The sequence below is a fragment of the Phragmites australis genome, chromosome 14, assembly GCF_958298935.1.
Source record: "Phragmites australis chromosome 14, lpPhrAust1.1, whole genome shotgun sequence".
NCBI classification, from domain to species: domain Eukaryota; kingdom Viridiplantae; phylum Streptophyta; class Magnoliopsida; order Poales; family Poaceae; genus Phragmites; species Phragmites australis.
This window is the reverse complement of record NC_084934.1, coordinates 29423047-29451002: the sequence shown is the minus strand read 5'-3', so window position 1 is coordinate 29451002 and position 27956 is coordinate 29423047. Positions and strand designations below refer to the sequence as shown.

The window sequence follows — 27956 nt, the reverse complement described above, 5'->3', positions numbered from 1 at the left end:
CACAACCCAGCCTTCGATCCCGTGTTCTTCACAACCAGGTTTGTTGATGGCTTACGTGCTGATATCCGCACCATGATCGTGTTGCATCGGCCAAAGGATTTGGATACTGCCTATTCTTTGGCTTCCTTGCAGGAGAGCATTTGCACACCGCAACGATCTCGGAGTGACCGGGTGGCCGACACCACGCTGGGTGTTCGAGGAATTGCCCGTGCCATTCCCATACCTCGAGCAGCCCCAGAAGGACCCGCAATGGATCGGCGTGGAGTTGAGAACGCCCGTGCCATTGATCGGCGCCAACCGGAGGACAAATTGCTAGCACTGCGATCATATCGCAGAGCTCGGGGATTATGTTTCAAGTGTGGAGAGAAATGGGGACCACAGCATCGGTGTGCATCAACAGTACAGATTCATGTTGTTGAAGAATTATTGGAGCTCTTACAAGATCAGAGTAATGCAGTAGAGGCAAGGAAGGATGAGCCCGAGCAGCCCACTCAAGAGGAGGAGTTAGAAGGGGATAGTCTGATGGCTATTTCCAGAGTTGCTGTCTCGGGGGAAAGGAGTGCTCACACTGTCAGGTTACTGGGCATGATCGACACCCAGGAGGTCTTGATCTTGGTAGACTCAGGTAGTTCACACAGCTTCCTCAATTCCCATACTGCAGCTAAACTCTCTAGGAAGCAGCTAATGGTCCCTGAGAAAAAGGTGAAAATTGCTGATGGAGGATATATGCATTTCAATCGCATGATACCCAGATGTGAGTGGTGGACCCAGGGTTACTCGTTCCATACTGATTTGCGCATTTTGCCTTTAGGCTGCTATGACATTATATTGGGGATGGATTGGTTGGAGGCTAGCAGTCCTATGGTTAGCCAGTGGGACCTGAAACGCCTATCATTCCAGCACAAGGGCAAGATGATTACCTTGCAAGGAGTGGTTCCTAAACTGGATACTTGCCCATCTCTCTCAGCATTTCAGTTAAACCAACTCCTGAAGAGCAATTCAGTAGAGCATATTGTGTACCTGACTGAGGATGCCACACCATCGGTTGAAATTGTCGTTCCTGATACAGTGCGGCAATTGGTGGATAGTTTTGTGGATATTTTTGAGGAACCAAAGGCTTTACCACCTCACAGGTCTTGGGACCACCACATTCCTCTCATTCCTGGTACCAAGCCTGTGAGCATTAGACCTTACAGATACACTCCTGAGCAGAAGGCCGAGATTGAGAGTCAAGTTCAAGAAATGTTAAGATCAGGTCTGATCAAACCAAGCACCAGTCCCTTCTCTTCTCCGGTTCTGTTGGTTCGAAAGAAGGAAGGCTCTTGGCGATTCTGCATTGATTTCAGGCACCTGAATGCTATAACTGTGAAGAACAAATATCCCTTGCCAGTTATTGATGAACTATTGGACGAATTGTCGGGAGCAGCCTGGTTTTCAAAGCTGGATTTACGTGCAGGGTATCATCAGTTCCGGCTCTGTGAAGATGATGAAGCAAAAACGGCTTTCCAAACTCATCATGGGCATTTTGAGTTTCGGGTTATGCCTTATGGCCTCTGTAACGCTCCTGCAACCTTCCAAAACGCGATGAATGAAATACTTGCTCCATTGCTGAGAAGGTGCGTTCTTGTGTTCATTGATGATATACTCATTTACAGCCGTAGCTTGGACGATCATCAGCAACACTTGCAGCAAGTCTTCCATATCCTGAGGGCTCATGGGCTCAAGGTCAAACTATCAAAGTGCACCTTCGCTCAACAAACCATCTCATATCTTGGTCATACCATTTCTGCTCAAGGAGTAGCTCCTGGGGATAAAATTCAGGACATTCAGACCTGGCCACTGCCAGCCAATGTCAAAGAATTGCGCAGCTTTTTAGGTTTGGCCGGGTACTATAGAAAATTTGTCAAAGATTTTGGTCTCATTAGCAAACCGTTGACAGATATGCTCAAGAAACACTCAGTCTTTATCTGGACCCCTACTGCAGAGCAGGCTTTTCATGAACTGAAGGTACGATTAACCAATACTCCGGTTTTAGCCTTGCCAGATTTCAGCAAATGTTTTGTCGTCGAAACTGATGCTAGTGATCGAGGAATTGGGGCGGTCCTTATGCAAGATGAACATCCTATTGCCTTTTTGAGCAAAGCATTATGCCCAAGGAATCAAGGACTGGCCACTTATGAGAAGGAGTGTTTGGCAATGATTTTAGCTATAGACCATTGGAGAGCATACCTTCAACATGCTGCCTTCACAATTCGCACTGATCACCGCAGTTTAACTCACTTAACAGAGCAGCGGATTCATACACCTATCCAACAAAGGGCGCTTACCAAACTCATGGGTTTGGATTTTCGCATACAGTATAAACAAGGCTCTTACAACAAGGTGGCAGATGCACTATCTCGGCGTCCTCAACAATTCACTGATGAACTTGCAGCCATCACGGTCTGCCGACCAGCATGGATGGAGAGTATAGTGCAGACTTACAGTGATGATCCTTTCACTAAGCAACTCCTTACGGAGCTCTCTTTACCTGGACATAGCCACTCCAACTATACGTTGAAAGATGGAATCTTGCGTTTCAAAGGTCGTATATGGATAGGTAATAATCCGACAATCCAGCAGCACATCATTTCAGCACTTCATGATAGTGCATTGGGTGGTCACTCTGGATTTTTTGCTACATATCACCGAATCAAACGGCTCTTTGCTTGGAGTAATCAGAAGAGCATGGTCAAAGCCTATGTGCAAGCTTGCACAATCTGTCAACAAGCCAAGTCTGAAAGGGTACCCCCACCTGGCTTGCTGCAGCCCTTGAGTGTTCCTGACCAAGCATGGACCATAGTGACTATGGACTTCATTGAAGGCTTGCCAAAATCAGCAACTTATGACACTATATTGGTGGTAGTGGATAAATTTAGTAAGTATGCACACTTCTTGCCACTCAAACATCCTTTTACAGCTCTCCAAGTGGCCAAGCTCTATATGTCTCACGTGTTCAAATTACATGGCTTGCCACAAGCCATTATTTCTGATCGGGACCGAATTTTCACAAGCTCCCTGTGGCAAGAATTGTTCAAGCTCTCTCAGACTACTCTTCGCTTGAGTTCCTCATATCATCCGCAAACGGATGGACAAACCGAGCGTGTCAATCAGTGCCTTGAGACCTATTTGCGCTGTGCTGTTCATGCTTGCCCCAAGAATTGGTACCATTGGCTTGCTCTTGCCGAGTATTGGTACAATACATCTTACCATACATCACTTGGTCTCACTCCTTTTGAAGTTCTATATGGGCACAAACCAAGGGATTTCGGTACTCCTAATTTGGATGAATGCACTGTCTCTGATTTGGCAACCTGGATGAAGGAGCGTGCAATAATGACACAGCTTCTTCACCAACACTTGGAGCGTGCTCAGCACAGGATGAAACACCATGCTGATAAACATCGCACTGACCGCCATTTTGACGTTGGAGATCAGGTATATCTCAAACTGCAGCCTCATATTCAGTCATCTGTTGCACACCGCCCAAATCAGAAATTATCCTTTCGATACTATGGTCCGTTCCCAATTGAAGCTAAAGTGGGGTCTGTTGCTTACAAACTTCGTCTGCCGAGCTCCAGCCAAATCCATCCTGTGATTCATGTTTCCCAACTGAAAAAGGCTGTCAATGCTAATACGGTGGTCAGTCCCAATCTGCCGCCAGTACCTTCAGTTTTGCAGGAACCAAAGGAGCCTGAATATTTCATCGACAGGAAGCTCGTCAAGCGCGGCAAATCCACTGTCGCCCGAGTGCTGGTCAAATGGCTTGGCTTGGACGACAACTTGGCCACCTGGGAGGACCTTCAGCAGCTCCGCCATCGTTTTCCAGACTCACCGGCTTGGGGGCAAGCCGGTTTTCAAGGGGAGGAGATTGTCACGACTGAAGGGCGCCGGCAGCACAACCCGGAGACGGCCTGAAGCCTGGAGGCGGTCTGGCGCGTATGGGCGCGGGAATTGGGAGCAACGGCGTGAGAGCCACTGACGGATATCGTTGAGGAGCTATAGGCGTGAGTCTTGGGTGTGTGGGCCCGGGTACAGCGGGCAACGGCTGTTAAAAGGAGAAGGTGAGTTCGAGTTGTATTCTGAACAGAACACGAGAATGAACTGAAGGAACAAGGTGACAGCCACGTTGGCTTCACCGGACCGAAACCTCTCTTCTCTTCTCCGGTGACGATTGAGTGTGAGCGACGGTGAGGTCCGTGACAATAATATCCATCCTATTGATCCGATCTACATCACCTTCGTCAGTGTAGGAGCGATCCATCACTCCACGCCTCTCAAAAGGTAAGAAGACGGGAGGATTGGGGTCGCGCGCCCTGCCCATCCGTCGGTCGGTGCGTCGATGATTTCACAAGTGGATTGGAGTAATCCGTGCACTTCTTTTTTCTGTTTTCTCTTTTATTTTGTGAGCCAAATCCGTGCGTTTCTTGGCGTAACAAAAGCACCGCCGACCCGAGTCTGATAGGGAAAAGGCAACTCACTGACGTGGACATACAAATTATCTTGTTCATCTATTTTCTTTATCTATAAATTATTAATTAATTGATTCTTTTATTTATTTTATAATTTTTTATATCTTTTTGACATAAATTCCAACCTAAATAAACAATGGCTAATGGAATTTTTCCCGACACATCGCCCAACCAAAGCGGCAGAACAGGAAACTGAATTTCAAACGGAAGCTTTGATTTTTTTTTAAAAAAAATAATCACATGCCCAAAATGCCCTGGAGGCTGGTCGTTTTTACTCTCTTCTATTTAACTAGAAATTCTTTTTCACACACGCTGTTTTACTCATGCTACTCTCTGACAAGCTCACTTTTCATTTTTGGAAATTTTTTCAAAAAAATTTCCAAATAACTTTTCTAAGTAAATTTTTCTTTAAAATTTTTCTCGTTGACTTTTTCAAAAAGCTTATTTGAAAAACTTATGTTGATAACTAGTCTTAATAACTTTTAAAAATACTTTTTAAAAAGAAAATTTACAGAGATAATTTTTTTTTAAAAAAGAAAAGTTACGATTTACTATATATCAACCCGTGCCCGTGAAATATCCCTATTTAAGCCAGTCGTTCAGCCCAACCGAGTTCAGAACCACTCCGCTCCGCAACCGCAGCAGCTCTCTTCCTCCCTCGTCCTTATCCCCCCTGGACTGGCGTCGACTGGAGATCCATCGGGGCTTGGATTGATTTCCTTCTTCTACTCGTTGGTAAGGGATTCCTAGCTTCTTCGCTGGGCTGTTCGTTTTGTTTTTGCAATCCATCTACGATTTTGCGGATGCGTGGTGACGTGGTGAAGTACCATTAGCAGTTGAATTTCCAATTCTTTTGGGGGTTAAGTCAATCCCGGGACAAATCAAACTTCGTAAATCCTGCATAAACGATACCTTTTTACCCGTAGTTCCAGAACCTGAAATTTAGTGCCTATTAGTGATTGAAAACATTCGCTCTTTTGCGGCAAAAAAAAAATAGTTTGATATCTTACTAATCTTTGGATTGTGTTTGGCAGAGGCGTCTCTTGATCTACCTAAGCCCGGCATGAAGGGCTCGAAGCTTTTGCTGTTACTGGTAGCGGCATCTTTGTGCCTATCTGCTGTGGTAAGTTGCTGCTGAATTTGTACTTGTTGATTGCCATGATTATTAGATTCATGAGCAATGTGGTTCTGATTTTGGTTCTATTTTTCGCTTTTAGATTGCTGCGCAGCAAACTTGTCCAGCCGACCTCAATAGCAAATGTGATGGTGGCGCTTCGGATGATTGGGAGGGGGAGTTCTTCCCCGGCATCCCAAAAATCAAGTATGAGGTGAGCCCAAGAAAATTCAGATGCTTCAACTAGATTGTGATGTGATCGTAACGAATTTTTGTGAATTAAACCTTTGTCTTTGAACAATTGGGCTCCAGGGTCCAACCAGCAAGAACCCGCTTGCTTATAAGTGGTATAATGCAGAGGAAGTGATTCTTGGAAAGAAGATGAAAGTATGATCTGTGAACTTCACCCTTTACAGTTTCTAAAAAAAAATAATCACCCTTTACACTGCAAAGCCAACTTATATACTTATTTGCTTGCTATTAGGATTGGATGCGGTTCAGTGTTGCCTTTTGGCACACATTCCGTGGTACTGGTGCAGATCCGTTTGGTGCCCCTACAAAGGCGTGGCCCTGGGAGGATGGCACAAATTCGTTGGCCATGGCTAAGAGAAGAAGTATGACGCTTACCTAATTTTGTGTTTAGTTCCAGTCTTCCAGGTTATCTTTCAATGTATTTGTTGGAACCAACTTCTGTTTGAATTGGTATTGCAGTGAGAGCTCACTTTGAGTTCATGGAGAAGCTGGGAGTTAACAAATGGTGCTTCCATGATAGGGATATTGCCCCAGACGGCAAAACTCTCGAAGTATGTCCTTCAGTTTTGTTGCAGTTGTGTTAACACATGAACTAGAAATATAATCAAAGTTGTATGTAGAATTATCTTGGAAACTGTTTTAATGCAACCTTACAATTGGTTAGGTAGTTATGTCCTTCAGTTGTGTTGCAGGTGTGCTACTGCATGAACTCGAAATATAATTGAAGTGGCCTGCTAGAGTTTTGTTGGAAACTGTTTTTAGGATGCAACCTTACAATTGGTTAGGTCATTAAGGGCATATTGTCGAGTGATTATGGGCTGCTGTCAAGTATCTATAGGACTATATGTTGAGCACAGGAATACGATACCTGATGTAATCCAGCTATGTTATGCATTTGAATATGATTCCTGATGTGATCCAGCTATCTTATGCTTACCCTAACTAAGAGAACAAATCATTTGTATCATCTGTTTTATTAACACCGAACAAACTAGGTATAGGACGAGCTCCAATTTGTTTGTACTTGGAATAGACCATAATTAGGACCAATAACGATCTTCTGGTGTTACAGTTGATGACTTTGGTTTAATAATGAAATTTGTGGGGGTGGGCGTAACATGACTGTCAGAAATTTTCTTAGACTCTGTTGTTTCACATTGCAGGAAACAAATGCTAACTTGGACGAGATAGTTGAGCTGGCAAAGCAGCTCCAGGTTAGATTGCTGCAACCTTAAATTGCTAGCACTTAGCTGTACTTTGATCATCCTGCTTGCTCAATTTTTTTTTTATTTCATCTGAATTGTATTTAGGGTGAGACCGATATAAAGCCATTGTGGGGTACTGCACAGCTTTTTTTGCATCCACGATACATGCATGGAGCTGCTACTAGGTTGGTATTTTGGTTTTGTTGTGTTAAACGAAGTTATGCAATCGGCATATTACTTGAGATTAAGAGAACCTTCAATAATATTGCAGCCCAGAGGTTAAAGTGTATGCTTATGCTGCGGCACAAGTTAAGAAAGCTTTGGAGGTGGGTTATCTCTGAACATCATTGCTGGTCTTCCTTCTTAGGTCAATTCTTGATTCGGCTTTATCCCCTTACAGATCACCCACTACCTAGGTGGTGAAAACTACGTATTTTGGGGTGGAAGAGAGGGTTACCAAACTCTTCTTAATACTGATATGAAGAGAGAACTTGACCATCTGGTATGATTGGGACATATTTTGCTGATTCCTTTTGTGTTTCTGCTTTGCTTTGTGCCACAAATTATTTGCTCATTTGTTGGATTTGTCCAGGCTAACTTTCTTCAAGCTGCTGTTGACTACAAGAAGAAGATTGGATTTAACGGTAATTCAATCCTGTCTCTTTATGATTTACATGTGCCAATTTCCCTAACTTTGACATAGCAGATTTTTTTCACTATGAAATTTAGTGATAGAACTGAGATTTTGTTATTTCAGGGACATTGTTGATAGAGCCTAAACCACAAGAACCGACAAAACACCAGTATGCTTATTACTCAGAAATGCATTAGCAAATATCTAAAGGATTCAGTAGCATTAATCCTTGTATTCCTCTGGCAGGTATGACTGGGATGTTGCAACTACGTTCTCTTTTCTACAGAAGTATGGTCTTACAGGTAATATTCAGTAGTATGTCAGTATCTGTTCAATTTATAATATTTGAGCTGTTGTTTGGAAATTCATTATGACCACAAATCACACGTTTCAACATCTTTTACATGTTCATACATTGTCAACAATTTTCTGCAAGTGAAGCTTGCATGAGTTTAATCATTTTTTTCTGAAGGTTTTCTAAAAGTACCTTTTTTAATCACATGACACAGGAGAGTTCAAGATTAATGTTGAATGCAACCATGCTACTCTATCTGGACATAGGCAAGTTTTCTTGTTTGCCTAACTTCAATTGTATAATAGCTTAATAAAGTGATAGTATTATAACTGCATTTAAAACTTACAGCTGCCATCATGAGCTCGAGACTGCACGGATTAATGATCTGCTTGGAAATATTGATGCAAACACTGGTGATCCACAAGTCGGTATGTGTCATTATTTTATATAACTTATTATATGTTTGATTAATAAACATCTTATCTGATATTCTTCTCTGTATTACATTGGAAGCATACATGCATTTTATTGGGGGGGGGGGGGGGAAGAAAACCCAAGACATACATAATGACTTTACCTTTTCAATTCTTATGGACAGGTTGGGACACAGATCAGTTCCTTACAGACATTTCAGAGGCTACTTTGGTTATGTCAAGTGTAGTTAAGAATGTGAGTGGCAGAATCATCTCTCTCCTTTACTCAAATCAGGAGTTGGCTATCTACTAGTACCTGGTTTTGTTACCTTTTTTATATTCAAAGAAATGCAGCAAATATGAATATGGTTGCACTCGTAAGTTGTTGCATTTTGGTTTGTCAACAGGGTGGACTTGCACCTGGTGGATTCAACTTCGACGCCAAATTGTTAGTCCCCATTGCGATAATTTCTTGTTCTGTAAAATGATTCTTGTTTCAAATGAAAATAAACTAACATGGAATTCTTTTTATTGTGACAGGCGGAGGGAGAGTACTGATGTTGAGGACATGTTTCTTGCTCATATATCAGGAATGGACACCCTGGCCCGCGGCCTCCACAACGTCGCCAAGCTGATTGAGGTAACTGAAAACATTATGACCTGCTAAAAAGGTTAATATGCAGGTTTCTAAATGGAAAACTTGGTTTTTTCTGATATTAGGATGGTTCCCTGGATGAGCTTGTGCGCAAGCGCTACCAGAGCTTTGACAGCAAGATTGGTGCCTTGATTGAGGTACAACACTTAACAAGTTTGGAGTTTAATTTCTTTGATTGGAAAGGGTTGGATTGAAATTGTAAGTTGTGACTCTGGTCAATTGGTTCAAATAGGCTGGGAAAGGAGACTTTGAGACACTAGAAAAGAAGGTTTTTGAGTGGGGTGAACCCACTGTTCCATCAGGCAAGCAGGTAAATGGAATGGACAACCTAGGCATCCTGCCTGCCACCGTACAATACAAATGTCCTTGCTAATTCCTTTTGGCTTATATTACCTTGTGCTTTCCTGATACAGGAATTGGCTGAGATTCTGTTCCAATCTGCTCTATAGATGTGCGATGTTCATAGTTCCAGGAATAACCTCAAGCGCCCCCTACCCTCGGGATGTGCAGCTGTCCTCGCCACGGGCAATGTCCTAGTTCCATGCAATGGATGAAGCCTGTACAATACAGCGTGGAATCTGAATAATTAGTTGTAACTTGACAGAATTACCAGGATTAAGTTGCGATGCTATCCCGTTTGTTTGAAACAGAATCAAACTGAGCTTGGATGCTACTTCTGTATCCTGCATTTCACCATTGATCTGGTGATCATCGTTGAGTGAAACTTCACCCGGTGCGTACCAATCTTGGCTGCCTTAGCCGGGACGGGTTCTTGCTGTGCATCATCACTGACAGGGATGGGCCTACTTGGAGCAAAACTGCCCGTGCTAGAGGAATTCGGACACGCGCGTCTCGGATTCGGCTGTGCTGAGCTTTGTTTCTGGGCGAATGGGATGAAACACATGGGCCGAAAGCAGCACAAATGGGCCGTCACGCAACGGATTGGGTCCATTTGAGATAGCCAGATACGGTAGAGTGGGCCTCAACTCCCTCGCCCACGACCAGATTGGATCGCGGACCTTTTATATTTTTATATTTTTTAAATCCGAAAATTGCAAATACATGTCCCTTTTGAAATTTTGCAACCCTATTCTCCTGTCACCCGTCCTAAAAAAACCAGTGTTCCAATACTCTTAAAATTCAAAACACTATCAAAAGTCTTGAAAAATTCTGAAAAAATTCTGATGTAAAGGTTACTTATCATCCGTTAAAAAGGCGCACGAGTATAGAATTGTAATTTCAAAATGAATACATATATTTGTAATTTTTAAATTTTAAAAATATAAAAAATACCTGGATCGTGATCCAATTATTGGGCCGAACTGACGAGCATGCCCTCTCATGCAGCCATATACAAATATCCACAGTCCCAACTGATGTATGACGGACTCCCGTTCGATTGCATGACCTAAACAAGCCCAGGCAGGTAAGCAAAATCTATTTTTTATATTTTTAAAATAAAAAATTATAAAAATAGATGTCTGTTTAAAAAAATTACAAACATAAACAACATTGTTCCCCATCCAAGGAACCAAAGACTTTAAAAATAAGGTTAAAAATAAAAAGATTACATTCTATTGCTCTCAAAATTTAAAACAATACCGAAATAGTTATAAAATTTTTTGAAAAAATTTGATGGTGCAGAGAATATTATGATCTAGCTTTAAAAAATCTCAAACAAAAAATATGATCTATACAATAATAATTTTTTTTATTGTACAAAATCTGTCAACCTATGGATAGTCTATTTTTGCAATTTTTTCAAACGGATGCTAGTTTTGCAATTTTTTATTTTCGAAATCTAAAAATAAAAAATAAGGTTAAAAAGTTCCATTCTATTACTCTCAAAATTTAAAACATATCAAAATAGTAATGAAAAATTCTGAAAAAATTGATGATGTAGAGGATATTGTGATCTAGCTTTAAAAAAATAGAAAAAAATATGATCTGTACAACAAGAATTTTTTATTGTACATAATTTGTCAACCTATCAAAAGCCTATTTTTTCAATTTTTTCAAATGGATGTTAGTTTTGCAATTTTTATTTTCGAAATCTAAAAATAAAAAAATTCAGAAAAATCGACACGATCTGGGCTGCACAAGCTTGATCGGATGGCGGTCGAGGCCCAAGCGTTGGTCGCGGTCGGGCCCGAAACAAATCCGGCAGCCGGGTCTCACGGCCGGTTGGTTGCCCCGGCGAACCACCTTCCCGAGCAGGATTCCGCTTGCTGCAGCACCCAAGGCCCCCGGATTTGAGCGTGGCGTGACGAGGCCCGCGAGAAGGCAGACGCCGCGGCGGGAACGGCGGCGCCCACCAGCTTTCCCTTGAAGGTTGCGTTCCCTTCTCTGCTCACTGTCCACACCAAGCATCAGCAGACCGAACCCAACAGCAGCAAACGGCGCGGTACATATCTCCCTCCAAATGGGCCTCGTCCATTATACATTGTAATTCTTTGCTCAATGCATGTTCTACAATGTTACAACAGAAACGATTACACACATGTGTGATGTACAAGTTACAGATTTTACAGTTTACACGGTATCAACATGGAAGATGCAACCTCGAAAAAGTACTGCTCAAAAAAGTTCAGCGCAGCAGAACGGGTAATACCCAGCTTCTCCTGCCGATTCTGAGGCGACTCTTAGCTCCCTCTGAATCTTTCTCCGTTCATAAAAGACTGGACATGCAAGGGAAATACACTTCACCCCACTCTCAACAATCCAGTCTGCACCGCCGCAGTGGCCACATATCTGGAAGAAGTTCAAAGCTAAATTGTCAGCTCATCTTAAACAACTTAAGATCACGACTATCTGCATTGTGCAGAAAAAGATTAAACAAAAAAAAAATACTGCACCAGTGGTTCGACCTGATGTCGGGCCCGCTAAAGGAATATCTTTAGATATTTCGAAACTAATTCTTGTTACACAGAATAGTCAGGAATCTATTAAGAGACTAGCATACTTGGCGTAAATGAAAGTAAATGCTAATGAATTTTAAGAGTTAATTTCACAAACCCACCACTTTCTTGTCTAATAGTCACAAAACTATCACTTTTTGCGGCTATTTCACAAACCCACCACTATTTTAGGGTTCCTTCTCACAAAACTACCACTTATGTGATTCCGTCAGTTTGCCATTTGAAATTCACTATTCACCGATAGTACTGTTTAGGGGCACGGCGTTCTTCTCTTTTTTAAAAAACCAGTGATCTTCTGTTTCTTAAAAAATCCTATAATTTTTTTGTACGTATTCCATAATCCATGTACAACCCATTTTAATTGAATTCACACAAAAAAAATCCTGTGTAGAATTTAAATTAAAATTCTCCAAAAAAAAACTACTTTTATAACTTCTAACAATTGTTAGGGCTTAAATAAAATCCCAAAAATCTGATAAATTCACTAATATTCTTATTATATGATGAATAATTTCTAAAATTATTTCATCCCTAGGTTATATGGTGAAAAATTGATTTTCTTTGTAATGTTCTATTTCCATCTATTCTATCACGCTGTATATAAATAGAACATTACAAAAGAACTTACTTTTTCATCATATAACTTAGGACTGAAAATAATTTTAGAAATTATTACATCATATAATAAGAATATTAGTGAATTTTTCAAGATTTTTGGGATTTTATTTAAGGCTCTAACAATTGTTAGAAGTTATAAAAATAGCTTTTTTTAGAATTTTAATTTAAATTCTACATATGACTTTTGAGTAAATCCAATTAAATGGGTTACACATGGATTATGAAACATGTACAAAAAATTCTATGATTTTTTGAGAAACAAAATATCACTGATTTTTGGAGAAACAGAAGACCGTCATATCCATGCACAGTACTATTGGTGAACAGTAAATTTCGAACAGAGACTAACGGAATCGTATAAGTGTTAGTTTTATGAGAAGGAACCCTAAAATAGTGACGGGTTTGTGAAATAGCCATAAAAAGTGATAGTTTTGTGACTATTAGATTAAGAAAACAGTGATTTTGTGAAATTAACTCGAATTTTAATATTTCATTCAATGATACTAATTCCCTTAGCATGTAAATTCAGGCAAGACTCTTCAGTTCTACCTCAACATTCTCTACCTTCCGTTGTGGTGTAAATCTGTAAATATGAGGGTAAACTACACAAATATGTTGACACAATATCCAGGCAATATGAACTTACAGCAGCAAGATGTTGGATTTCTCGCTCCAATTTTGAAGTTCTGCCAGCAACCACTGTGGCAATAATAGCTTCATTTTTCAAGCAACTGTTGCAGAAGGTGTCTGATCCTTGAATTATATCACCGCAAATCGAACAGTGACTTGACATGTAGTATGTATCTATCCTGCCTCCTTTGGTGGAGGCTTTCTTATTCAATCCTAATCGGATGAAACTGCCATCACGAGAAAATAAACGATGGCCAGAAGCAGACTGGCGTTTCGCAAGACTTGGTCGTATGGGGCGAGGCATCTCATTAAACCACTTATTCAGGTCAGCACCAAGGAGTCCAAAAACACGTTGCAGAGCAGGGATAATCTGTTTGACTATGTAATATAATTCATTTAATCTATAAGGAGACCCAACTTCTAGCAGACCGTAAGGATCAATAACCATATCGACCAGACGAGCCCCTGGTTCCCCATGGATTACAACATATGGCACTCTCTCTGCATACCGAGGCTCTGCCCTCGGATCAGACAACATACCTTTTGTTGCAACAATTGCTGCAGGTGGCAGAGTGGAAGCCCTTGTGCTGTAAGTACCTAAGCGAACCTCCTTCGCAAAGATGAAGTCTCGAATAGAAACTTTCCCTGATAATATGCGTGCCCATTGACGCTCCAAATATGACCTGACCTGCAAAGATAAAAGACCATGAAGCTACATGTTGGACTGAGACAAGGCCAAAAAAAGATAATAAAAAGAAGGAAAATGATCGTCACAAAGAGGAGATTAAGGAATAAGCCTTACTTTGGTTAAGTCCTGTTCTTCAAACATTATTCTGAGAGACCGTTCCAAAATCTTTGCAACTGCCGGGCATGTATCTCTCCGAACTGTTTCTATCCCCTTTGCATCAAAGATTGGCTCATTCTGTTCAGGACTCTCGTAGCTATAGCCAACATATCTCTTCTTTGTAAGAAGAAAGCATGGATGATACACTTTCTCGAACTTCAATGTGACAGGATCCGGATTTATCGCAGTTATTGCAGAGGCAATCTCCTTTCCTATTCTGAATGCTTCTTCCCTAGAACGCCCTTTTAGGAGAACAAACATACTGCAACAGAAACAGTTGTGTTTGTATAGTTAGTATGACCACATTATAGTTCAACGAGAAAACATGAAACACAAGAATACCTGTCAGTATCGCCATATACAACCCTAGCTTTCCACAAAGGATGCTGGTTGACAAATGCTATTGCTGTTTCAAGCGTTCTACGACCACATTGAACAATGCTGTCTGCAAGCTCTGCACACGGCATCCGGCCGCTGAATCCAGCAGCTGTGTAGCCATATGTTACATTAGCAATCAGCTTCAAAGCAAGCTGCCGTGCATTGAATATCTGGAAACAAATTAATTATTTATCATGTAAAGAACGGCCCTTTTACCCAAAAACAGATATGCCAAAAGGGAAAGCAACATGCAGACTGCCTAACCACAGCACAGACCAACAACAACAAAGCCTTTTAGTCCCAAACAAATTGGAGCAGGCTAGACATGAAACCCAACAAGAGCCAGCAAAAAGAATGAAAAAAGAAAATAAAAATGTATTAGTACTAGTGAATATAGTACAATAATAGTAATAAAGGTAAAAGGAGACCGATAGCCTAAGCCACAGCACAGCACAGACCAAATGAAAGAAAAAGACTATTGTATCATAGTTCAAACACAATATCAGCATAATGTTAGAAAAATGGTTTAGAAGAACTAAATACCCTGTGCAGAACTTGCTGAGATGGACCCAGCTTTTTCATTGCTTGTTTCACCATAATTCTTGTTGACAGTATCTCCTCTAGAAGGCGAGGAAGCACACCTTTTCTGACCTGCAAAATACCATTGAGATTGTTCTGAAAAGGTCAGTCCTTACTAGAGGAATATGATCTGCAGCAATATAAACGAATGTGCCAGGAAGCACTGAAAATGCAATGGAAGCAATATTTTCAAGAATATAGCCAGCAATTCGACTGGATGCAGAAAAAGAACAATCCCAGAAAAAGAACTATCTGCCAACCGTAATGGAAGTCATGTACAATGTAGTATTGGATATAACAACCATCTATGGGAGGTATATAGGTATTGCCAGTCAATATTTGCCATTATCAATATGAAGAACATAGGATATAGCTCAGAGATTAAGGACGATATAGCTCAGAGATTAAGGATATTACCTCAGGTTGCACATACAGGACCCCGTTTGGAGTAACCAGCAGCTGATTTTTCAGGTCTAGAATTGTATGTGGATCTGCTGAATATGAGCTGACACCAAGTACATTTGACTTTGATGGGAAAACTTTACCCAAGCATGTAGAATAACATAGGTTATATGCTATTATCATGGAAGGATAGAGGGACTGAAAATCCAATACAACAACTGGATCAGGGTAGAAAGCCGACTCTGGTTCCATTACAAGCGGCAAGCACTCCATGGCTGGCTGAGAAGCAACCTGCAAAGTAGCACTGAAGAACATTAAAATGCTGGCTGTACTGGAAAGTAACAGTTTAGCAGAAAACATATCCTATTTTCTAGGCTCATGTGAAGTTGTGAACAGCCAGCCTGTAGTTCTAAAGAAGTCCATGAGCCCAAAGGCTGTACTTATTACCTTCCTTTTTTCTAGCTATTTACATAATGTGACATCTTAGGATCCCTGCTAACAAAATGGTCATCCTTGGCAGAAAGTACTCATGCAATGCATGCTTGTCAGTAGAATTGCCGAAATGAACAAGAGTTGTCCTAGCATTGGTGGTTTGGAATTGGGTAATAGGCAAACGCTAATGAGCAACTACAGTATGTTTAAAGCAGAAATTCTGAATTCTGAATTGATAAGGGGCAAAAACACGCACCTGCTGATTTCCTGGGGAAATTGCAAGGTAGTTCTGTGTATGAGCCAATCTCAAGAGCATTGATTCAACACGATACTGAGACCCTCGAGAAAGAACAGAGAAGAAGTCAATACCAAACACGCGAGCAAGTTCAGATGTTCGATTGACCTGCATGCCAGGTCAGGTAACATTTAGGAGTTAGGACGATCATCTCCGTTGTAAAAGTTGAGCTATCAAAAACGAGCACCTAGCTTGTTCAGGACATGCCAATAGAACCAACTATGTTGTTGTAATCATAGAAAAGGTAACAAAATCAAAAGGACAAGTTGCACAATTGATAAAATATCTAAACTGAAAGAATAAGGAAGATCTCAAACCCAATGTTGATAATATACCAGCAAGAATACCATGGACGAAATTCAATTTACCAGGTCAAGTTGATTCATTATTTCAAGGTTGACTCTAGCTCTATTGCTAATATATTCTATGCATCGATGCCTTCCTCGTCCAGGACCTGTTCCAAACCATCGATTCAATATCTTGCTTGGTATCAGTGGTATCTTTTGCCTCAGTACTTCATCAGCTACAGCCTCAAGGGAGTAATTATTGAGTTTAACTTCTGCACGCATGAGACGCCATAAATTAAGCACAATTCTTCCACCAATATGTATACCACTAGCATGAGTATGGCTCCAATCGTTCTCACTGACATCATTAATAACATCATCAGCAGAAGATGCTTCAGGAAGCACCTGACTAGATTCATCAACCGGATTCTTAGGTGGATGATTTAGCTCATGCGGTGGTGTTCTTGAAATTCTTTTCAGTAAGCCTATACCCAGATGAGCAGCTCTTTCAGCAAGGAATCCTAAAGATCCTAATTGAATCTCCCATCCGACCAGGATATCTGGATCAATTGAACATACTGCACTAATAAGATTGTTCAAAAGGTCATTCTCTTCAGGAAAGACATCTACATTACAACCGGCAATACCGTCCAGATTTCTGCGTATACAAGAAAGAAGAAGTTGATGACATCTGAGTCCAGAAGCATGTAAAAAGAAAGAAAAAAACACAAGCCAACACAAGGAAGCAACCCATTGTTTCTGATTCGAATCAATCAAGTCTATAATATATCAAATCAGTAAATTTGCTATACAAGGCAACATATTCTTGTGAAATGTGGCATCAGTTGCCACTGTCACCATCCTAGTCAGTTAACATGCCATCTCGACCTCGCTTATCTATAATTCAAAGGAAGTCAGTAGCTTGGAAGGGTTGACTGGTAACTGCCATTAACTACCTGGAATCCTCCAGTTACCACCCCTAGCCAGAGTCTGGAAATTTTTTGAAAAACAAAATGGTTTTGAAACCCTCGAAACAACCGACATGTCAAATTTAGTAAATAAAATGTGGATTAGGAATTACTTAGTTTGAAGCCTCTGGAATTCTATAAAATCTAAGGGTGCTTAGTGCAATTATCCCTAGATGAATGAAAGAAACTAAATGAATAAAAAATCAACAGAAGATTAAATATCGAGTGACTTCGGACCTCCTCCTATGTGATTTGTCATTGTTGTCACGTACAAACACATGAACTTCAACAGTATTGTCAGCATCATCCTCAATGGCCAGAGATACAGCATTGATGGCATCAAACCGTGGATCAGGACGCAGCTCTCCTCTGCTTTCTGTTAAAACCTGTTGAGTAGTGGAAAGAAGGTAGATATCAAGAGGTTCATTCTACTTTTACTGATATCCCAAATATTTAGAAAGCTTCTGTTTTGTGATTTGTCCGTAAGTCAATAGCAAGTCAAATTGTCATGACTGATAAGAAAGATAATTATTGTTGGTCAGTCTAAACCAATAAAGTATCCATGTGCATTCAAGGAGGAATGAAGAAAAAAGAAGGTATGTTTACTGGGAACAAAAGAGAAAAGAATGCAGTAGAACCTCTACGCTAAGTATAGTCAGTTGTTGTCCACCACCGACACCAGCGGGGTCACGAAATCCAATTTGACTGAGAGGCGTGAGCTTATCCTTCTCATCTCCAGCTGATATCTGGGAAAAGTCATGCCAATTGTCCAAATGTTTACTTTCTTTGTTAGATAGAGCTGATTCCACCACATCTGCATCGACAGCAAATTTCGTTGTGGAATTCTCCCAGGCAGATCTGTTAGGAGAATTTGGTGATAAAGTAGAACCGCTTGCCTCTTCCTTATCAGCTGGCACTCCCTCGCCATAGTTGGGGTAACCTGAAATACATACACACACAGAATGAAAACTAATCTGTGCAGGAACCTTCTTATACCACAGAATGAAAACTAATGTGTAGGAAATTTCGTATACCAGAGAAACTACCGGAACAAGATTGTTGGGTTAGCCACTGGCCCACAGCTACTGCAGATGGCGGCAAAAGTGCATGTGTCAGCAAATATAGGGCCGAGCCATCATTTTGAAAATGAGTTGGGACACCCAATATGCGCCCTGCGAACTCACTGCTTTCCATATATTGAAACGATTCATTGTGCTTATTCTCCTCCATGTTCTGATTAAAAAATGGAAGGAGATCAACTAATCCCAGTTTAGCAGCTGAAAAAAAAAGCAGAAGAAAATGCATATGGATTAACAAATAAAAAAACTGTGTGCCTTATGACATTATAGTATGAGGTGATACAAGCAATTCCAAGACAGATTTGTTAGGAGTATTAGAATCATTTTCGTATTAGCACTATAGTCATTTTCATATTCCTAGCGTTGCACTCATGTACTCTATATATTGTACAAGGGACTGTTCAATACATTATGCTCTGGTAGAATAACAAGCCTCTGGTCAGGTAACAGATTGATAAACTGGAGTACAGGACACGACTATAAATTGTAGAGCAAAAGGCACATGAGATGGCCAAATATTGGTAAATAAAGAACCGTATGAAGCATGAAGCAGCATCGAGAACTGATGGCATGCTAATATCCTGAGTAACCAAACTGAGAAGAAAACTGATAAAAAAATAATAATACAAGGACCAATGAGGCATCACGCACACACAACAGGAGAAAAGGAATGAGACTTTGAGACGTGAATAAAGCCGACATCTTTGCTTCACAATGATGTATAATAGTCTGAATAAGAACACATAATATACACTTTTTTTAATGGTACAGGCATTCCAGTTTTTCAAATGTAAATGCTAGCATCCCATTTTGATTTGGCTGGTAGTCTAAACTGCTCCTAAGGGGAAACAATACTGAGTTATCTAGATGACTATGGACCTAAAGACCTAGCACTTAAATAACTGCAATGAAACAATGAGGTTGTTGTGTAATAATACCATAGCCATTGCGGTTTAACACAATTACGTCTATAAATTTGATGGGTAAAAATAACAGCAGTGCTTGAGCTCTAACACACCAAGTTTTATAAATCAGTATTGCTATGCATGAAGTAAATTATATCTATTACTATGCATGAAGTAAATTATATCTATTACTATGCATGAAGTAAATTATATCTACCATGATAACATAAAGATTACTTGTGAAACTTACATTCACGTTGCTCACAGCCTGAAGGACTTTCCAAACTAGAACAAACTTGATTTTTCAATGGAGGCTTCTGTGCAAACGTCATATGTAAATATTCATCACGAGAATAAGGTGTTTCTGAGTTTGAAATATCACTTGTGAAATCATGAAATTCTAATGCCCCAAAATTCACAATCTTATTCTCTTTATCCATGGTGCATGTTACAGCCCCAGAACTACCAAACTCCAACTGCTCAGGCCGAAAATATCTCTTCCTTCTCATCAAGTCCCTCACAGAATGACAGACTGAATCATGTTCACCTACAAAACTGGAAGATTCCCTGACAGTGCTGCATGTGGTACCATGCGAGTTCTTCTCAATTGTACTCTTGCAAGATGAACTTAAGTCCTTCTGAGATGGCATTGCACTTGCTGAATCATCAGCATTTCCGTGTGGACGCTTTTTGATGGAAAGAGGCAAAGAACCCCAGGGATGTTCAGTTCCTGCACGCTTACCGGCTGATTTTGAAGAATTCTTAGTAGATGTGTAACTAGGCGACCCAACAATTTTCCTAATGATCTTGCTCTTATCATATTCTCGGGGGTCTTTTGGTTTCTCATCAGATGACCCATCAACCTGAGGAATAATACTGCTCAGAGAAGCATTAGAATCAGGCCTCACAGAACCAAGGTAAGATGTATGCATATTTGGTTCTTCTGCTGCACTGACAGGGTCAACTGAGTCAAGAATATCCTGGCACTCCTGCTGAGAAGCGCTATCGAAATCTAGGTGAGCAGACTCTAAAGCAACTTCAATGGACTTCTTTGCAAACAAAGGGCTGAGGATGGCTTCATTGATCAATTCATCATCAGTTGTTGGTTCCTCTGCAGCTTGCGAGGAGGCCAGCCAACTTAAAAGTCCAAGGGCTTCAGCATCCACACGCTACAAAAGAACAATTCCAAGGAGACAAGGAGCACTGAAGTTTTCAGTTAATAAATAACAAAAGCAAATGAAGACATATGAAAAATACACATGTGATTCCATAAACGAAAATCTCAGGCCAATTAAAACACTAATATTGGAGCAAGAAGCAGAACCAGCAACCAAAACTTGCAAATCTTCAACTTATATTATATGTGCCCTTTATAGGTTTATAGGGAAATTATTCGACCTTGTTTACTATTTGTTGCTTACAAAACAAACTGACTCAACAACTGCCTGTGATTTGAAGCAAATCATAAAAAGATAGCTAAGACCTGTGGACTACCTTTTCACCTTCATCATATAACTGAGATAGTGTTCTCTGAGCTACAGATGCGGACACGAAAAATTGACTGTTTCTCTCAGGAGATATAGTCTGCACATTTCGTTTTGATGACCCCGAGCATAGACTTGCATTTTGTTTCTCATCTTTCGTACCCACAGAATTACCACCACCAATATTATCACAGCAGTCATCCTGTGAGAATGTAACAGTTCCAATAATATCAGTCAATGATTTGAAGCACCTTTCTAGCCTTTCAGACTCTTCTATGGCAGAAACTTTGTGATGTGACCCTTCTTGTGAAAACAACATAGAAAGGGCACTCTCATACTTAATACCATGAAGAAAACTTTTAAGAGCTTCTTCCCGCAAAGGTTTACCCAGATTGGAATGTTCTGTTTCCTCCAACAGTCTTAAGCGTTCAAGTTCCTGAGCAAGATAGATGGTAACAGAGAGCTTTAGCAATTATTAACATATTGTAGCACATGTGCACAAACAAAGCAGAAAAAATACCTCCCAAATTGCTACAAGTGACTGAACCATTTTCGTATCTGCCGTTGTTTGCGAAAGAGAAGTGTACATCTTATACTTTTCATTTAGGATACCTGCAGGTGAAACTGAAATTTATAATGCAAGTTAAGGATATCCAAACAATAGCTGTTTGAATGTGGTAACCAGACATTCTACTCTTGAATCAACTTCGAGCATCAAAGAACTCTGTCGATTGGCGAAGTTCAAATTGGTTCCTCCCAAGCAATCGGAAGCGGCAGAGCTGCTCAGTATTGAAGAACATGACACTGTTGAAGATATCCAGACTGTTGGATTTTTTATTTCCGAATTATCTGTATGTGCCTGTAATTTTTTCAGAAACAAAGAAACTCTTTGTTAGGAAACAAAGAATAAAGCCTGAACTATAAAAAAATGAACATTCAAATGAAAAACATTAGATATGAACATAGACAGATATATAGAACTTGTTTGTACTCTAATTCAGTAAGACAATCCACCTTCCTCCGAACAGATGACTTAGGATGAAAATCATCTGGCAATGGAGGACGAAATTTGAAGTCTTTGACATGTACATGGCCCATTCCATACAAGTTGTTGTCAACCTAAAAAATAAATACAATGGAAATGACCATCTAAATCGCTCAGAAGATATATCATATATGTATCAAATAGACTCGGTAGCATCACGTGAGCACACTAATCTCATGCAGATTGTATGCTTGTGAAAAAGAGGCAAAATGGTAATATTGTTTTGCAATCGACATTATCTAAAAAGACAAAACAAGAAAACATTGTGCTCACCAAAAAATGAAGAAGATATGGAATATGAGATTCATAAGGCTGGAATACTCTATTTAGAACAGCACCACCCTGAAATCAAATAGCTAGAAATCAGTCCCAGAGAGAATATTTCAAACTTTCAATAAATTAGATTACGTTTTCCATGGAAGGCCACAGAAAAATGCTGGCATGTTCAAACTAATAAACATCCAGTAGTTTTGTACAAGAGGAAATATTGTTATACAATATTCTTTGGTAGCCATTAGCCAAGTATCAGATTGTTGGAGAACAAAATCACGGCTTCACACCATGAAAGGTTAGATAAATTCACGGTTTCACACCATGAAAAGATAGCTAGAAAATATGCAGCACTGAGAAACAATGCACATTTTCAGGTGAAATGATGAAGACATGTGATGTGATTGTTCAACATGAAGATTACAAGTTTCCACTACAACCCTACAAGTGGCAAGTGGAGTAATAACTGCTAGTGCATAGCTAACGAGAAAAGATCCATTGAACAGGAAAGAACAATAGTACGTAAAAATTGATCACATATATCTCCTTCAGTAAATACTAAATAGCGAAACAAAGTACTGTTTCAAAAAATAGTAAAATGAAATACATATCCACTCACTTTGGATGTGTTTAGTTATCTGGAAATAAATGATTTTTCCAACATTACAACTTACCAATAGAAGAGTCGCAGCTCGAGTAACCTCATGAGGATAATATCTTTAGATTAAATCAAGGGCAGTCAATTGCATAAAAAACTATTATAATCAAAATTTAGTGGCAAACAAAATGCATGAATGCATTCATTCTAGAAGGCAACACCCCAAAAATCACTTCAGTAGTACAAGATTTCTGTGACATCGTTTTGGTCCAGACAAGCAAGGCACTTATCACTATTCGATAGTTGGATCAAGATGAACAAAACATTAACTCATTCAGCTTACAAGAAAAACGAGGCCTATATAGTTCGCCTCAAGCATATGCTACACATAAACAAATGATATTTTTCTGGTGGGAATACCTATACACGATGATAGGGAAAATTTGTGGTTTCAGAAGTCAATTAGTTTGGTGCTGAAACAGTCGGACGAACTATATTCATATTTTCCAACTTTTCTCAACACTGAATAGGAAAAGATGTGACAAGTGATGTACACTAGTATACACATTTATAGCAGCACAAATCCAAAATTCTGTGCTTTCAGAAGTCAATAGTTTGGTATTGAAACAGTCGGACGAACTGTATTCATATTTCCCAACTTTCCTCGACTCTGAACAGAAAAGGATGTGACAAGTGATGTACAATAGTATATGCATTTGTAGCAGCAAAATTGGATTTGGGAAAATGACTAAATTGTGGATACAGGTAGATCTTCATAAAAAGATCCTCAGGTGAATGATAGCCATATAACTTCTTTGCTCTAACAAGGTTACATCCATGCACATGCCTCCTTTTTGATGGACCATGGATCTGCAAGAAAACGATGATGCCCACAAAAAAGAGAAAATAAACAACATATAAAACAAGTGGACTCTAGAATACCTGCAAAGCTTTCTCAAGGTTACTCAAGAGACCAGTGATATATGAACCACCTAGAGCATAGACAGAAAAGATGTATTAGTCCGATTGATCAAGAAGTGCATTCCTTGACACTACAGGCAACAGCTAATCACAGCACATCAGAACTAACATGTAGGTTTTTGATAGAACAAACAAAGGGCTACTTGATTGCTAGGCACGGTTGCCTTTTTGGCCAGCAAGCAATCTCGCAGGTGATTTACAGGCAGCCAGGCCACACTTGCAACCACCAAATATATGAGAAAGCATTATCTAAAAGCTCACGAGATAAGTAATAAGAAACTCATTAAGAATTTGCATGCATGGATACTATTTCAAGTTTCAGGTAGAGTGTCTACTAAATTTATAAACACTATGTAAAACAAAAGAAGAAATAATAATATGCAAATGACACAAAAAGGAACATTAAAAATTATAAGCTACAAATCACCTTTTTCTATATTCTGGTGCAGCTCCTCTGGACAAGGTACATACAAATATGGCAGGACCTAAATATAAAAGAGAAAAGACTAAAGCAATCAGAGACTGATGGGAATAGTTTAGAAAAAAAATCACTGGGAAAAGGTAGGTGAACAAATGAAGTATACTTTACTATTAGATATTCCAAAATAAATGTGGTGAGCACAAGACAAGCAGTTGCTAATCAATATCTGTATATCTACAATCAAGAAAAATTGATCGCAAAAAACAGTAACTATTCCATACAAGAAATATAAAATATAAAGAAAATACTGTGTACACATGAACTTCGGAGAATAAAACTGAAGCATAGCTGAATTTTAGTTCAGTCCATTCAGTGAAAAAATTACCAAGGGCAGAAGAAATGAGTACAGAGCTTGTGAGGTGGAAATCTTAAGCGTAACTAGTGTCCCAGAAAAAAATATATATTTTTCGAAAATTTCCATTTGCACACTATTTCAACATACGGAGGAAGCACTCAATAAATAAAATTCACCTACAGTTCCATTAAGAACAGGCACTCTAAACATAATATACCACTGCAGAGCACCGGGTACAAGTATAACTGTATAAGTGCATGTAAAGCTACTACAAAAAATGAACAAACCTCCAATCGAAATCAAGAAACAGAATGAACTTAAACTACTGATCATACCAAAGCAACAACATCCCTGAACCTGACTGTATGAATGAACCTCCAAACTTCAGATTCTGTGCGCCACACAGAGCACATTCCCTCCAAATTTTCAAATTCAAATCCAAGCAGGAAAATCATGTGCCCCGGCTGTGCTACACACACCCTATGATACATGTCGAACACCGAAAGGCTCGGACTACGGCAATCAAACTTCAAAGCACATTCAAATGCGAATGAGTTACACTGTCACTGTGCCACACAGTCACACTCGCTACCGCTAAGTCCCATCACAGCTACAGCCAAAATTGACAGCTGAAACTACCTCGTGACCCATCTGAACAGAGAAAATTGCATAGACAGTAGGTTCACAGAGAAACTGGCTGGTGCGCACCCGGTGGATGTGGAGGCAAGTCTTCTGCCCCGCAGGGGTGGAGCCGTAGATCCTGATCACCGGTACCTCCTCCACGTCCTCGCCTGCGAGCCATACACGCAGCGAGTTCAGTTCAGCGCGAGATAGGTTGGGGATGGAGGAGGGGGAGAAGTGGAGGTGCAGAGGGAGCGCACCGTGGAAGGGGCTGCGGGAGAAGTCGAAGCCGTGGAGGGGCGGCGCCATGTAGTAGTCTAGCGAGACGATGCGGACGCTGAGGACCGGGGAGGGGGTCCCCGGCGTCGAGGGCTCCGGCGAGGACGACATGGTCGCTGGCCGGGTCGGGTGCGCGTGTTGGTGCGGTCGTGCCTTGGGGCTTTGGGACTTGGGAGGTTCAAGTGACGGTGTGAGCCGCAGATCCTTCGAGAGCACGCTACTGACGAATTTTTTTATTTGTATATTTTTATTTTCCAATTTATAAAAATATCTAACGATTTCAAAAATTATTACACATAAAGATGTAGTACATCCGAGAGACGACATATTACGAGGGTCATCATGTAATAGGTGAAAAATTAAATACGTTGGCCGACGTAACGTCTATATTAACATGTCACCCAATCAACAAATAACGTATTAGTTATCGCCTATTGAAATGATTACAATATTGTGCTAGACCTATTGAAAAAATGTCACCCGTTGGTGTATACATTTGAACTAAAAACATGCAAGTCGGCCGTACATACATGTGCTTTTAAACTTAAAAAAGGTAAAAGTATGCATGCATGATGTTGCTCTGTATGTGTATCCAAAAGCATATATACATAAAGGGTGTGTGAAAAGATATCACTTGTATAGTTTTGTCGTCTTTCAATAGGTGACAGTACATGTATCGTCTGTTAGTTAGGTAATATATTAATGTGGATACCATATCGACTAAAGTATTTAATTTCTAACTATTATATTATAGATCCATAAGTGTCACCCCGTTAGATGGATAATACCTTAGTCTCGCTCCTCAAGGGCAATGGTAGCCTAAATATGTAATATTTTAAAATAATTGTGTATTTTTATAAATATTAAAAAATAAAAATATATAAATAAAAATAATCCGCTACTGATTGGACTCGGTCAGCATCGTGTTTTTTAATTAAAAATTTATAAATATATGTGTTGGTTTTGAAATTAGGTAATTATTGCCATTTCAACTGAGGATATGTTTAAAAATAAAAAATATTACATTTTATTTCTCTTAAAATTCAAAATAATATCTAAATTATCAAAAAAATATCTAAACGAGTATATGATGTAGATGATGATATCATCTAACTCTTAAAAAACAGGTCAATATCGTTTTTTTAATAGGCGATAGGAGTCTAGATGCAAATTTTCAAATCTAATGGATATATTTGCAATTTATTTAAAAAATAAAAAAATCCAGCCTCGCGAGCTTCTGTGTGGGCTGGTGGGCTGCAGTCCTTTCGTCATCATCGCGATTTCCTTAGTGGGCCATGAAATACATCAGTTTTATGGCCCACGTCTCCAAGATGATTAAAATCTTGGGCCTGAGGCCCATTAGCTAACGCACGTGTCAACTTTCATTCATACACAGCTGAATCGCTCGCTTTCTCTGTTGTATTCCTAGTCAACTAATAGTCGGAAGTGATATTATAGTTTAATTTTAAATAAAATAAAAAATATTATTTATTATTTTTTAATTAATTTATTTATTTTTTTTAATAAAATATGTCACATATCTGTAGCTTGTAACGAAACTAGGAGGGTAGAGAACCAGAATGAATAACAAAATTAAGTAAATTATTCGAATTTTAGATTTTTTTATTAGATAAGAGGAGAGTAAGGAATGAATTAATGTGAGAATCAACTCGTGTTTTATATAATAGAGATAAGAAGAGTTTCTCCTCAAACTAGCCCTCACGTCTCTCGCTAGGGCGACTCGACAGTGACACAGCCTCGCCACCCCTCCTCGTGCAGCTGCTGGATGCGGGCGGTGTGCCTATCGCACTCCTATGACGACGCGACAGCCCTGTTCAGTGAGATGTGCTCAACGTATCTGGATGGCGCAGCTCACCTTTGGACTCAACCACATCAATAAGTAAAGCACAGTGCGGTGGTTGCACAGAAAGAAGAATGCCTGGACGACCCTTTTTGGGCAGCGGCGGTGGCGGGTGGCTGCGCACCACCAGCTTGATACCCATGAGCTATCACGGGCTCCCAAATATCATAGTGCGGTGCAATGAATTGTGCGGGTCTCCGTTGTTGCCATCTAGCTTCGTGTCGGATGCCAAGGCTCATGGCACTTGCCAGAATTTCGATCTCGCTAGGCTGCTTTGGTCCCTCCCCTTATCAAATCGGTCTATTCCCTCGTATTTGAATAGTGAGGAGTTTGATAATTTAGTGTTGGCTACGTGGGTGGTGTGTGTACGAGATGTCGGCTTCCCTTCGTGAAACCTTGATAGCATTGGTGCTTCGGACTTCTTTTTACTACGCTCATCCACATCCTGCCCTCCAGTGCTTTGCGGACTTCTCCTCTTACCAGATCTGTCTTTATCATGGTGATGGCTCTTTGGATTGCGCGCGCTCGAGGGGCTGATGGTTGTGTCGTTGGCGACGCTTCTCTGGGGCTGCGATGTGCTTGTAGTTTGACCGCATTTTGGCCCCCCTTCTATATGGTTGGGTGCGG

At 40.1% G+C, this 27956-nt stretch overlaps 2 protein-coding genes across 4 annotated transcripts; one reads left to right on the top strand and one right to left on the bottom strand.

The window, feature by feature from the left end:
* Positions 1-5114: 5114 nt before the first annotated feature.
* Positions 5115-9752, top strand: LOC133890854 (xylose isomerase). The gene is made up of 21 exons (XM_062331462.1): positions 5115-5246; positions 5546-5634; positions 5729-5839; positions 5938-6012; positions 6110-6239; positions 6337-6428; positions 7041-7091; positions 7188-7267; positions 7354-7408; positions 7483-7584; positions 7675-7726; positions 7840-7885; positions 7963-8018; positions 8226-8277; positions 8360-8439; positions 8610-8680; positions 8832-8872; positions 8965-9064; positions 9145-9216; positions 9312-9389; positions 9493-9752. Exons 2-21 carry the CDS (start codon positions 5575-5577, stop codon positions 9526-9528), a joined length of 1440 nt encoding a protein of 479 aa, XP_062187446.1. The 5' UTR covers positions 5115-5246; positions 5546-5574; the 3' UTR covers positions 9529-9752.
* A 1738-nt stretch (positions 9753-11490) lies between these two features.
* Positions 11491-25655, bottom strand: LOC133890034 (DNA polymerase zeta catalytic subunit). 3 transcript variants are annotated; one of them, XM_062330475.1, is made up of 23 exons: positions 25450-25655; positions 25277-25359; positions 24220-24277; positions 23754-23803; positions 23575-23681; positions 22888-22930; positions 22217-22285; positions 21913-22017; positions 21586-21757; positions 21419-21510; positions 20909-21334; positions 19665-20583; positions 18465-18707; positions 18069-18370; positions 17668-17816; positions 16544-17120; positions 16137-16283; positions 15464-15739; positions 15011-15118; positions 14432-14637; positions 14048-14351; positions 13262-13933; positions 11491-11830 (listed from the first exon to the last, which is right to left on the bottom strand). In XM_062330475.1, the coding sequence occupies exons 1-23, from the start codon at positions 25577-25579 to the stop codon at positions 11657-11659; spliced, it is 5412 nt and encodes a 1803-aa protein (XP_062186459.1). In that variant the 5' UTR covers positions 25580-25655; the 3' UTR covers positions 11491-11656. The 3 variants fall into 3 exon arrangements, 2 of the variants coding, with proteins under 2 accessions (XP_062186459.1, XP_062186460.1); XM_062330476.1 differs by having other exon boundaries at positions 18477-18707; XR_009903985.1 differs by lacking the exons at positions 11491-11830; positions 13262-13933 and having other exon boundaries at positions 14211-14351; positions 14432-14576.
* Between the last annotated feature and the right edge of the window lie 2301 nt (positions 25656-27956).

What these genes read in the sequence shown, in the direction of transcription:
- LOC133890854 (XM_062331462.1), top strand. Translation starts at nt 5,575, where the DNA reads ATGAAGGGCTCGAAGCTTTTGCTGTTACTGGTAGCGGCATCTTTGTGC. An exon ending in TCCCAAAAATCAAGTATGAG is followed by an intron (nt 5,840 to 5,937) that starts GTGAGCCCAAGA and finishes ATTGGGCTCCAG; the next exon opens with GGTCCAACCAGCAAGAACCC. An exon ending in TTCAACTTCGACGCCAAATT is followed by an intron (nt 8,873 to 8,964) that starts GTTAGTCCCCAT and finishes TTATTGTGACAG; the next exon opens with GCGGAGGGAGAGTACTGATG.
- LOC133890034 (XM_062330475.1), bottom strand. Translation starts at nt 25,579, where the DNA reads ATGTCGTCCTCGCCGGAGCCCTCGACGCCGGGGACCCCCTCCCCGGTC. An exon ending in GACAAATCACATAGGAGGAG is followed by an intron (nt 17,121 to 17,667) that starts GTCCGAAGTCAC and finishes TTGTATACGCAG; the next exon opens with AAATCTGGACGGTATTGCCG. An exon ending in GTATATGGCGATACTGACAG is followed by an intron (nt 14,352 to 14,431) that starts GTATTCTTGTGT and finishes TTTCTGTTGCAG; the next exon opens with TATGTTTGTTCTCCTAAAAG.